The sequence below is a fragment of the Dipteris shenzhenensis genome, chromosome 27, assembly GCF_047967505.1.
Source record: "Dipteris shenzhenensis isolate YYH24624 ecotype China chromosome 27, Dip_SZ_1.0, whole genome shotgun sequence".
NCBI lineage: Eukaryota > Viridiplantae > Streptophyta > Polypodiopsida > Gleicheniales > Dipteridaceae > Dipteris > Dipteris shenzhenensis.
Window position 1 is genome coordinate 17,249,579 of NC_141622.1, and position 12,369 is coordinate 17,261,947.

The 12,369-nt window shown below is 44.2% G+C and overlaps 1 protein-coding gene across 4 annotated transcripts in view; it reads left to right on the forward strand.

Moving 5' to 3' along the window:
• The first annotated feature begins 3,347 nt into the window (after nucleotides 1–3,347).
• The window catches only part of LOC147883956 (flowering locus K homology domain-like), a 67,535-nt gene continuing 58,513 nt past the window's right edge, over nucleotides 3,348–12,369 (forward strand). The window contains exon 1 of one of the 4 annotated variants that reach the window (XM_087398643.1): nucleotides 3,348–3,487. Coding sequence is in view for 1 of the 4 variants with exons in the window: in XM_087398641.1 (XP_087254767.1) it covers nucleotides 3,521–3,576 (56 nt within the window). In the remaining 3 variants the exon portion in view is untranslated. The other 3 variants (XM_087398642.1, XM_087398641.1, XM_087398644.1) reach the window with 3 other exon arrangements.

Sequence of the window (12,369 nt, forward strand, 5' to 3'; positions counted from 1 at the left end):
CCCTCGTTTAGATAGGCTGTGACATCATCAAAAGACCCCACAAAATGTAGTGAGGCATTGTTTGTCACTCCATCTTCACATAGAGGGAAAACTTGAACTGTCTCCCATCTCTTCAGAGTGGCAATGTCCTCACAATTTTCGTGATCCCCTGTGATGCACGCACTATAGAAACAATAAAGTTTTCTTGTTTTGAGCACATGGTTGTTTGAAAAGCCCCATATGCTATGCAAATAACAAGTTTTTTAATGGCCTCACAATCGTGTTTATTTCTCCTTTGGCACTTCATTCACTTTCACTTCATGGAACACTCTATGCACAACACTATTCCTGATGCTTTGTTTACTATATGTTGATTGTGTCCTAGTGGAGAGGTAGGATGTGAGCCATGTTAAAGTATCATGGGAATCATGGAGCTTTCCTTGAGGGCATTTTACTTGATGTTTGAACAGAGCTTTCTTAATAACAACACCACATCCATTATGTTCCCCCTTGCCATGGCTAGACCCAAAGAAATTCCACGTCATGTTTAGACAGATCAGGGATTTAAACCTTGAGATAAAGTAGAATCCATAGGCTAATTTAAACTGAGGGGAAGCACCATCTAACCACACCCAATGTTGTTTTATATTTTCTTGTACATGGGGATCGTCAATTTTTAGCCATTCCCAATGCAATAGAAAAGCATGCTGCACAATAAGGTGTCGCTATCATCGGAAATGTAGAAATGGTGTTTGCATTGCACTGACTTGGACTATGAGTCAGCAAATAAATTGGCATCAGTCGTACAAGAAATAAGCAAATGACTCTACATGATATGCTCTAGAATTGATATTTGCCTGAACTGCTTATCTTGCTAGCTAGCTATGAAATTGTGAAGCACGTATTTTGGGATGGATTGAACCAAGTGCTCTACAAGCTCCCTTAGCTGAGTGCTCTTATATGATAGTAGCCATCTCTTTTTCTCCGATCCTTCAATATTAACATGTTCAAATCTCCTTCATGTTAGAGCATCAAGGTTGTCTTTCCTCATTTCATTTGGAGAGACATCATATTGCCTCTTCTTCAGATTACAATCCATGCATGTGCCATGAATGCATTCAATGCGGTGAAATCAAACTATTGGTTCCCATAGAGACCTTAGGCTACCAAACTTGATCTCCCTCACAACACATGATGAGGATCCGGGTGGCTTGTAGACTGCACATTCATTTACGTGACATGGGCATATGTCTCCATGGAGCACTGCTCCATCACGACTAGATCTCAAGTCATTCAAAGCTTGCCAGGCCAGGTCAAAGTCTATGTTTGTTTTACAACAACACACATTCTTGTCTTTCAGTTTCTTGACATAACACAGCTTACAATGCTCAAAGCTCCTTTGCCTAATCAAAAGGTTAGGGTTATGAGCCATAAACTTCAGATACACCTTCATCTGCTCACCCAACATGTGAGAAATAAAATCTTGTTGAAACAAACATTATGTTTTTTGCACTTGTGCCCTCCCACCGGGGAACCGACAGATGGACGAGGAAAACAACACAGGTATGTGCAAAAAAATAGTCTAATCAAGCTAATTAAACTAATTAAGCTACTAAAAAGCAAAACAATTTCACTATTACAAAACAAAACAATTTCAACCACTAGGCTGGTTTAGGCCAAATACATAACTAGTGCCTAACCTGTACCAGCTTGGTGTTTCAACCATTTGGTTGGTTTAAGACAATCACACTACTAATTAAACTAATCAAGCTACCAAAAAACAAAACAACTAAACAACTAAATGACAATCACATTAACCAACTGAATTATATATTGTTTGTTCCAACCAGCGGGCTAATTTGGGACTATCACAATCCAAGCATGACATGAACCAGCCCAGAAATTAAACTAAAGTAATTTAACTACTAGTAAAATAAACTAATTCAACTACTAGGAAACACAACAATTTCAACCACCGGGTTGGTCATCAATTATTAAAGTTGCAAAATATATTTTTGTTTATTTTATGTTCAACCACACTGGTTGAGGACAATCACATAACTCCTGTTTGACCTGAACCAGTGTGGTGATATACTGCATGATGTTCCAACCACCACTGGGATGGTTTAGGATAATCACGTAAGGCCCGATTTGGAAATTGACTGGTATATGATCCCAACCAGCTCAAAAATTAAACTCAAGTAAATGCTTGTGAAACAAAGCAATTTCAACCAACCATTGGGCTGGTCATCCATTATTTATGTTTGTGTAATATATTTCTATTTCAACCCTGTTGGTTTAGGAGAATCACATAACTCCTGTTTGACGTTAGCCAGCTCGATGATATTTGCGTGATGTCCCCACCACCAGGCTAGTTTAGGACAATCACCTTAACTAGAAGCGATACCTAGAAGCTATTTTTATTTCACTATTAAATCATAAATTTGTTTGTTTCATCATGCATTCAAGATGTCACTATTGCTAAACAACACAACATAGTTTTGTAAAAGCTATTTTCTATTTTTGATAGTTTATATGGCTTGTATGGATGCATGTGTTGCCTACAACACTTTGTATTGCAATGCATGTTGCAAATTAGTGGAAGCTATCCAATTACTATTTTTAAGTGTGCATGAGTACATGCATGCATGTGTGCATGTGTGTATGCGGACACATGTGTGCATGTGGACACTCGCACAAAAATTTATGTTGCCAAGTTTGTAGGTGGGATTTCACTTTTGGAGAATGGTATTAGTGCACTTAAAGTAGGCATGCATTGACAATAATTTTACAAACTAACCATTTTGTACACCTTACTCTCCCAGGACATGTCCACTCTATAATTAATAGAAACTATTTTTGAAAGTATTCGTGATACTTGGATGAATGTAGCATGTTCTCCTTATTCAAGGGATATAAATGTCCTTGGTAATAAACCCCAGATTCATGCATATTTGGAAGTTAATGGATGAAGGAGATCCAATCCTTGCTGAATGAAAGAGACCCCAAATACATGGATCTTTGGATGTTAATGGATGAAGGAGACCCAACTTGGGGCTATTTGTGGGAATGATTTCAGCTCTGGCAAAGCGAAGCAAATGTGATGGGATTTGCTAGCGTAGCCCCATGGCCCATCGTAGGGCCAAAGTGATTTTGTCACCTCGTTTTCTAAGCAATCTAAGGTTGGGTTCACGCTGCGCGGATGCCTGACTTGACGCCCTTGGTGTGGCCCACATGATGTGTCCACTTGACGCGAAGGGTGTTCGATCAGGAACCTCCGCCCCATGCCTGTGCGCGTGCTTGCGCCCAAGGGCTCGACAAAAGCAGCAGTGAGGCATTCCTCCGGCCCAAGAGTTTGTCAAGAGCACTCCTCCTTTGCCACCTGAACCTAGTCCGATGCTATGTAACCCTAATAAGAATGAGTGTATGCTGGATAATACCGTTGGATTAACAATCATCCTCTCTCTACATCCAAGCGGAGTGATTGCAACTCAGCAATTTTGCAGCGGTAAGTGATCTCTCAGCTCGGCGTCTTTTTGCTATGGTGGCTTTTGTTCGTCATGGCTTTCCCAGCAGTTCATATCATCCTACCTTCCGGTTTCTATATTTCCTCTCTCCTATGCAGCACTCTCCTGCCTTTCTTTTTTTCCCTCAAGCCTTCTAAATTAGTCTAGGGTTCTTCGACTTTTGTTTCCCGCTTACTAGCAGGCATAGGGCGCAGATTATTAGCCTTGTTTTTGTAAGAATAAGTGATTTCCGAAACGCAGAAGCATCACCCCCTCTGGTGAGTTCATAGAAAAATGTTCCTGGATTATTCCGTGTCAGTGCTGCTTAATCACCCGATTTTTGGTTTAGATGTCAACGGGTGTTCCATAGGTCGATCTTATGTGCAGCTATACCAGTGCAAACTAACACTGTCTTCGCGAGACGCATTGTGCGCATTGTGAAAGGATGTTAAGGGCTACCTCTCTCTCTCTCTCTCACTCCATGGAAACACGACCTTGGGAGAAGCCTAATTAATTGACGTAGTGGACCCTAGGGGTTCGTTTTTTGGCTCATGACTCAAGTGACACAAAGAGCTCATGCCTTTTCTGAATCTCCAGATTCATTGAGATTCTACGATATCTGTCTTCATATGCTTAGGCGATGAACTCATATTATATACGCATGTAGGATTGACCTCTTGAGGATCCAAGATGCATGAGCGTGTTTGTCGTTGTTCTTTCCCACTCTTCATGCACTCTGCCATGTCATTCCACCTGCAATTTAAAGGCATTAAAGATTATGCCATTTTTGGAGGGAAGGAATGCTTAGTGGCACATGTTTAGAGTTATGCTGCCTACCTCTTTAGGGAATGTAACAGCTGCTCCTTGACTTTTTATAGCCTATGCTAAGAGTTATAGCATAGTATAGAGTAATGTGTCGGGCTTCTGTATGAATCTAGCCATTCTATTAGTGCGTGTGTCTGCCTAGATAGTGGAGACCCAATAAGGTATAACACTTGCGTTTGGTAGAGTGTGAATGTCCATTGGATAGTTGAGACCCAATACGACTTATGAAACAAAAACAGCACGCTGGGTGGAAGATCTCAAAGATCGACATGATGTACGTGGACATACCTTAATATTTCTACTAAAAAAGTAAATCGGTAGCCAACATAAAAGCCATGTGGGCGCAACATGCAAGTGCCATTTGGGCGAGCCCGAGAGATTGGGGTGCATGACATGCAGCACTACCGGCTGCATATAGGCAAGGCTATACTCTACCATGTTGGAAGGAAGAGAGCCCAGCCATGTGGGTTGGGTGGCCTAGGCTTAGGGCTAAAAAAGAGCCCCAAAACACACTAAATGGAGGATTGATGGGACAGGTCCTAGTCAGCCAAAAGCACACTCAGAGGGTTGGTGCATGCAGCCAATGGGTGGATGGAATCCTATTCTAAGAGTCAAAGTTGAGACAATCTAAGCTTAAAACAGTCTTGGGGCACTTAGCCCCAATAAAAGGAGGGCCATTGGGCCTCTCCTAGTAGGGTCTCAAATTGGTGTAACCAAGGTTAGATCTAAGGTAGCACGTGATACATTCTATATGTTTGTCTTAATAAAGACAATCACTACTTTATGGACAGGTAGGTCAAGGGGGCCGATTGGCCCCCTTGATATTTCTTTACTCACATGGAAAGCATTGTGGATCTTCCAATTCTTTGCACTTCAGGCACCATCAACAAATTCATCCACAATCCAAATATCAAGGACATCATCTCTTTAACAGATGACCATCTAGGTGTCCCCCTCAGAAATTGTTGGATCTTGCAAGGCAATGCTCTTTCCAACCTAACCATGTATTGGCATCATCCATAATCAGGTCATCAAACGGTGCACAGTGGAATCCCTATGGCTGCCCCACTAGCTGTTCTCTAGAGAAATATTGTCAGTGACTGGTCCTCCACGGGCATGATCATCATCCAGATGCCAACACCACTTGGTCCTTAAAGCATCATGCAATTGGGCTAACTTGGGGAAGTCTCTTGATCATTTTCACTATTCAGCAACTTAAACTTATTAAAGTCTGGTGTGCAGAGGCTCCTTGGAAGCTTTGTGACCAATTGATTGCTGTCCATCATGTGACCAATTGCGCCAATTGATTCTTGAAGAATCTTCACTGTCGGACAACTTGAACTTATCAAAGTCTTTGTTGACAACCCCTCTGGGTGCGGAGGCTAACACATGTTCGCATTAAGTATGTGCCAACAAAGATAAAAATGTAACCTCTATAGTTAGCGTTAAGCATCACACGTCGTGTCTATAGTGATTATGATTTGCAATAATCAAAGATAAGGTCTAAAAGTCAAACTAAGGACAAGTTGCTTCCATTGTTCAAAGGGGGACAAAGTAGTGCCTCCATCCTTGAGAATCTTCACCTTCACGAGGAAGTCATGAACAGACTCTTCTTCCTCCATCATCATGGTGAAGAACTCCTTGTATTCAGTCTCATAGAGATCCTTCAAAATCTCCCATGCCTTGTGTGCTGTCTCCGCCAGTTGGATATGGGGTGTCGTCACATCCACAATCGTCTCGGTAATCATGGAGAGTGCAATTGCATTGTTTAGTTTCCTGTGCCCTTCCCTGTTGTATCCACCACATCGGTAGGTTTCAGCCCTGTTCCATTTTTCATCTCTGATATTTCCTTGGCCAGCAACTGGCTCCAAATTTTCACTTTTTCGATTGGATAGTTGGTCTTGTACAAATTTCCAGCCTCACCAAAATCAACTTTCCAGCCTTTGGAATGATCCCATGGCAGGGTATAGATGACCGGAAGTCTCTTATTCTTTCTTGCGCTCGCTGCAAGCCTGCCAAACAGACCTGAATGTGGAAGATTTTGGAGTGTCAGGGTCAATGTTCCATGTGTGAGCTGAGGAGGACAAAGGGGCTTGACACACATGAATATGGGTGGCACATGGCACACGAAGAGGAGTTGAGAGGGGCTGCCATTCGGGCAACAGACAGGCTGCCATGTGGGCAGCAGCAACCAATCCCTAGGTTTATTTATGGGCAGCCACATGTGTCATCATTGGCTGACTGTCAGCCCATATTTAGGGCTGGCTTTGGGGCTGGAAACAAGCTAATAGGGCCAAAGGGCTGGTAAAGGCAAGCACAAGCACTAGAGAGGAGGTGGGGGGGACGGGGGGGTTTGAGGCGGTGGGGGGGACCGGGGGGTTTTGGGCCATTTATAGGCTTGGCCCCAAGTCGGCTGCAGCAGCAGGTCTGGGCATAAGACATGGCAGTGAGATAGGCATATTTGTCAGCAGGTCAGCTGGTATCATGGTGGTACAGCATAGATTCACAAGACATGTACATGTACTCATAGGACACATCACCATTATTGGCCTACATTATACATATTTAAATTGCCTTGAGCCATGAGAACCTAGGACAGGGAAGTTTAACACTGAATACTTGTTACAAGTCTGAATACAATTGAGAACTGATATATCACATATCTCCTAATTCATCACAAAATTGGGAACTTGAGCGTGGATGACTATGAGAAGCTAAACAGGGATGAGCATCAAGCATGAGATCAAAGCATTGAGCTAGAGAGGGGCAGTGGAGAGGCCTTGCACTGGTGGAGACTCCATGGAAAGAGAAGGTAGACCTAGAGAGACTCACATCAACTACTGTGAGTGTGCACGCTTAGAAAGATTGGAAGTCTTGACTATGAAAGGTATGAAATGTTTTGACTTGTTCTTATAACACCAACATCAATGCCCACCTCACCTCCAAATCCCACCAACCCAAATCCCCTCCCCGATTCCTTCTTCCTTTTTGTTTTTTCACTTTTGGGGGTGTACGTGGGTGGTTCTGGGCATGCTGCCCCTTACAGGTACGAGTGTCCCTCAATCTGTCTAACTCCCTAACACCCCTTACCAAAAGGAGCTCGGCTTGGGAGTAGAGTCTGGGTACGATTCTCAATACAAATGGGAGCCTAGAGGCCCTTATGTAATAGACCAGGCTAGGCAACTAGAAAGCATGCACTTTCTAAAAGCTGGACCTGCTTTTCTTGCCTATTCTCGCTTTGCTTTTCTCTAAAAAGTCAAGCTTTCTCAAAATCTTGGGCTTTCCTGAAAAGCAAGCACTTTTCTCGTGGTGCCTTTAATGCTTTTAACTCAAGTGCGCCCTTTATTAATTGGGGCGCCACTTTCTTAGGTTTTTCCGAAAAAAGATGGGGAATTTAGCACTCTAAAGTCCTGTACGTTGCACAAACAATATCCAACACTTGAACCCATTAGAGTTTAGCCAAATGCATCCATTCTAGTTCTTGGACGAATCCTAGTCCCTTGTGGGTGTCCCCACAATGTTATGCAACACAAAGGAAAATAAAACATTTTCTAGTTAACTGAAGCCAACTTTCTTTGACCGAAGTCAATCTTAAAGATTTCTCTTTATTTCTTGGGAGAAGTTACAAACTTGTGACGCTTGTCTGTCCTCCAGATACTGTGGCTTGATAATCACTCCATCCTCTGATACTCTTAAGAAGTGGTTGCGGCACGATTGGATCTTGGTGGGGAACTCTTGGTCCTCCCCCAAGTGCGTGATGTATATAGCCAAGCTGTATACCCTGACTAGCAAACCATATGGATCATGGCAAACTTTGCTTGCACGATGTGATGGGTGCTGAGGGCTTACTCCGAATCATCCTGAGTTCCACAGTCCCATAGCCTCTCGAATCGCTGTTTATTGGTTGCTGATAGGTCACTCCCTCAGAAGGGTGCTATGTACATGGGTGTCGGCCTCACGAGTATCGAATAGCCATCCGCGAGAGAGAGAGAGAGAGAGAGAGAGAGAGAGAGAGAGAGAGAGAGAGAGAGAGAGAGGTCCTTGGGGGCCTCATGGGCCTATGAGACAAGGTACGATCAGATAAGTATGAAACTGGCCTTCGATAAACAAAAGCACGGGCTGGTCGCAGTCTGCAACAGCAGGAATAAAAGGGGCTCTAGGCCTCACATGGAGGCACCAGGAGCAGCATTGACTGGCCGCCCAGGGCGACCTTATATAAGGGCCTGTGGCTGGCCAAGTTGGCCCAACCAGGGCTACCGACCAGAGCCAACCCTGGTCGGTTTATGAGGCCCATGTGGCATGGTTGTAAGACACATTAAGACACGACACGTTAGACACGCTTCAGACACGAGTGTCTACGTGTCTTAAAGATAAGACACGTAAGACACGCCATTGTGATTATAATAATAAATATTTAATTAATATATGTATAAGTATACAAATGGACAATTTGCTAGCATAGCTCGTTGCTAGATTCTAGAAGTACAATAAGCTACACTTAAACAATGCAAGAAGGCACTTGTACAATGTAGTTAAGAGTCAAGACTCGTCACTCAAGACTGAAAACTTAAAATTTAAGACTCGCGACTCAAGAGCTCACAAGTATTGAGTACTTAAAGGTTTAAATGGACAATTGAATCTTGTCACATGTGATATGAATGAAATCTGCATCTCGATACATATAATTGAAAGGAAACTTTCGACTCTCAAGACTCGAATCTCTGAAGATTCATCCTAATCTGAATCTACGAGGTCACTGCCACTGCAAAAAAAAAAAAACAAGTGTCTAAAGGTGTCTTAAGGTAAGACACGTGTCTTAAGTGTCTAAAGTGTTTTACGATAAGACACGAGTGTCTTAACAACCATGCCCATGTGGTCAGCCACCAGACAGGGTACCGACCCTGCTGGTCGGTCATCTGACGGGGCCTGGGCAGAGCCTATAAAAGGCCCACTTCTCCATTCAGCCTGGCATCCAGTGCGAAACTGAAAGCCCCTCTCCAAGGCTGTGTTCAGCACTCAGATCTGGGGCAGTTTGTGAGAGAGAGAGTCCATCAGTTTTCTCCAGCACTCTGCTGTGTTTTGTACTGCTCCCTTGGAGCTATTTTCTGCCCACCATCCGGTGGATGAATATACTCTCTCTCTCTCTCCGTCTACATTTATTTCTGAGTGTGTGTTACTTGCATCTGTGATCATCTATCTGAGTTGAGTGTGTAAGAGTTGGAGAGATCTTGGGTGGAGGTTTGAGTGACTCATACCCTCCTATTTTCTAACATGGTATCAGAGCCATAGGCTCTCAACTCTTCTTCATCAAAGCACTCTCTGAAGGAAGGAGTCCCTTGGTAGAAAGGCGATTCTGTTTTCAGCTCAGGCTAGCACGGGAGGTCAGTACATCTTTTTTGCTTCAGTTTTTCAGTTTGCTATTCACCGAGATGGATCGGCGTTCAGAAGCCTCTGCACCCACTACTCGTCCTTCCTCCTCCTCCAGTCATCTTCCTTCTTCATTCATTCCCAATTTTGGTGAAGCTGGAAAGCTCGATGGGACGAACTATCCAATTTGGAAAGTCAAGATCCGAAGCCATCTGGTGGCACGGAAGCTATGGAAGATAGTGATTGGGACCAAGATGAAGTTGGAGGACATTGTGGACAAAAGAGGTGATGTTTTATTTGAAGCAGATGTGGATGAACTCTGTGCATGAGAGAAGAGGGATGCTCAAGTCTTAGCGATGCTAATTGGCACGACAGCAGATGCTGTGATTCTTCATATCCAGTTGGCAGAGACGTCTTCAGAGGCGTGGGCCATACTGAAGGAGCTGTATGAAACCAATAATACAGCCCGTATCATTACTCTTCAGCATCAACTTTATAATCTTGATATGAATGAGGGTGATAGTGTGCATGACCATCTGACAAAGGTGAAAGTCGTGCGGGACCAGCTCGCAGCGGTTGGTCAGAAGGTGGACTCGAGTCAATTTGCGTTGCTCACACTCCACAAGTTGCCACGGAGTTTCAAAAGTTTTGCGACTACGGTGACTGTGGGTCAACGGACTAAGCCAATCACCTTTGAGGAGCTTGGCCCACTCGTGCTTCAGGAGGAGGCTCGAGAGAAACTCTTTACGCAAACCGACGAGAAGGCATTAGTGGGCAAAGACAAGCCTGGAAAAGGCAAGCCAAAGGAGTTCAAGAAGTCAGAGGTCGCTGACCAAAAGAAGAAAATGAAGTGCTTTTACTGTGAAAAGCTTGGCCACTCCGCCAAAGAATGCTGAAAGAAGAAGGCAGATCAGAAGCGGAAGAGAGAAGCCAGGAACAAAGAAGAGCCTAAGAATGATTCTGCCAATGTGACGACTGGACAGTTGTTTTTAATCAGTGAACATTGTTCAGCGTATGCAGTCAGTGAAGGAAAAGAGGGTTTGTATGTTGACAGCGGTGCTTCAAAGCACATGTCTAACAGAAAGACTTGGTTCAAAACCATGGAAAGTACACACCAGGATTTCAAAGTTTCTATCGGGGATAGCCGGACATGTCCTGTGAAGGGCATTGGTAGCATTTCTTTCATTACGACCGCAGGTGAGGAGAAGGATATCTCTGGAGTACTTTATGTACCCAACCTTTGCAAGAATTTACTGTCTGTAAGTTAGATGGACAAGAACAACATGTCAGTTCTCTTTGAAGACGGCAACGTCACCGTGACATCCAAAGCAAATGGACAGATGGTGGCCCAAGGAGTTGAAGAAAATGGACTGTACCGCCTCAGTGCAATGTTGGTTCATGAAGACAACGAAAAGTCCAAGCTTTGGAAATTGGCATGAGCGCTTCGGTCACGTCAGCTATGGAACCTTTGCTGAAATGTCAAAATTAAAGATGGTGGATGGACTTCCACCTATTACAAGCAATGATGGTGTCTGTAGGGCTTGTCTAGAAGGCAAGCAGAACAGGGACAAGTTCCCACAAGAGGCCTCGTTTCGGGCCAGCAAACCACTTGAGTTGGTTCATGCCGACATTTGTGGCCCAATGTCTACAGCATCGTGGGCAGGATCCAGATACTCACTTCTCTTTGTGGATGATTTCAGTAGAATGACCTGGGTGTATTGTTTGGCTAAAAAGTCACAGGCTTTCGAGAAGTTCAAGGACTGGAAGGCCAGAGTTGAAAAGGAGACAGGGGAGGATGTCAAGACGTTCCGTACAGACAAGGGGGGAGAATTCACCTCAAATGAGTTCAACATGTTTTGTCGCAAGCATGGGATCAAGCGACAAGTCACCACAGCACATACTTCTCAGCAAAACGGGGTAGCCGAGAGGAAGCATAGAACCACCACGGAGATAGGGCTTGCTATGCTCCGAGGGAGGAACCTTTCTAAAGCCTATTGGAGTGAAGCTATCAATACAGCCGTACACATTCTCAACAGGACCAAGACGAAGGCTGTCAAGGACAAGACTCCATATGAGGCATTTTATGGTAAGAAGCCCTCTATCACTCATCTTCACATTTTTGGTTCTAACGCATGGGTGCATGTGCACAAGGAAGACAGGACCAAGCTTGATTCTCGGAGCATAAAATGTATCTTTGTTGGGTATAGCGAAGAATCCAAGGCCTATCGACTCTTTGACCCTGTAAAGAAGCAGATCCTTATCAATCGGGATGTTGTCTTCGAGGAAAAGGAACTTGAACCCCAGGAGGAGCCTCAGATTGAGGAGGAGGAGATCGCTCAACCCCCGAACCCACCCCGCCCCAGGTTGACTAATCCAAGAGGTGGTGAAATCGGAAGCTGATGTTCCACAAGGTACTGGGGAAGAGCAGGCTGTTCCAGAAGTAGTTCTAGTTCCTTCTCCCACTGAGAAGTAGAAGAGGTTGCCCCAATGGTACCTAAGAACATTGGAAGACTCTCGGGTCACCGAAATACCTGAGAGTAGCAGTTCCGGATTGCGTCGGTCCCAACGTCTTCAAAAGACCCCATCCATGAATTTTGCGTTGGTGGCTGAGCTTGAAGAGCCAAGGACCTTCGAGGAGGCGAAGGACAATCCAGAATGGCAGGCTGCCATGCAGGCAGAGATGGATGCTATC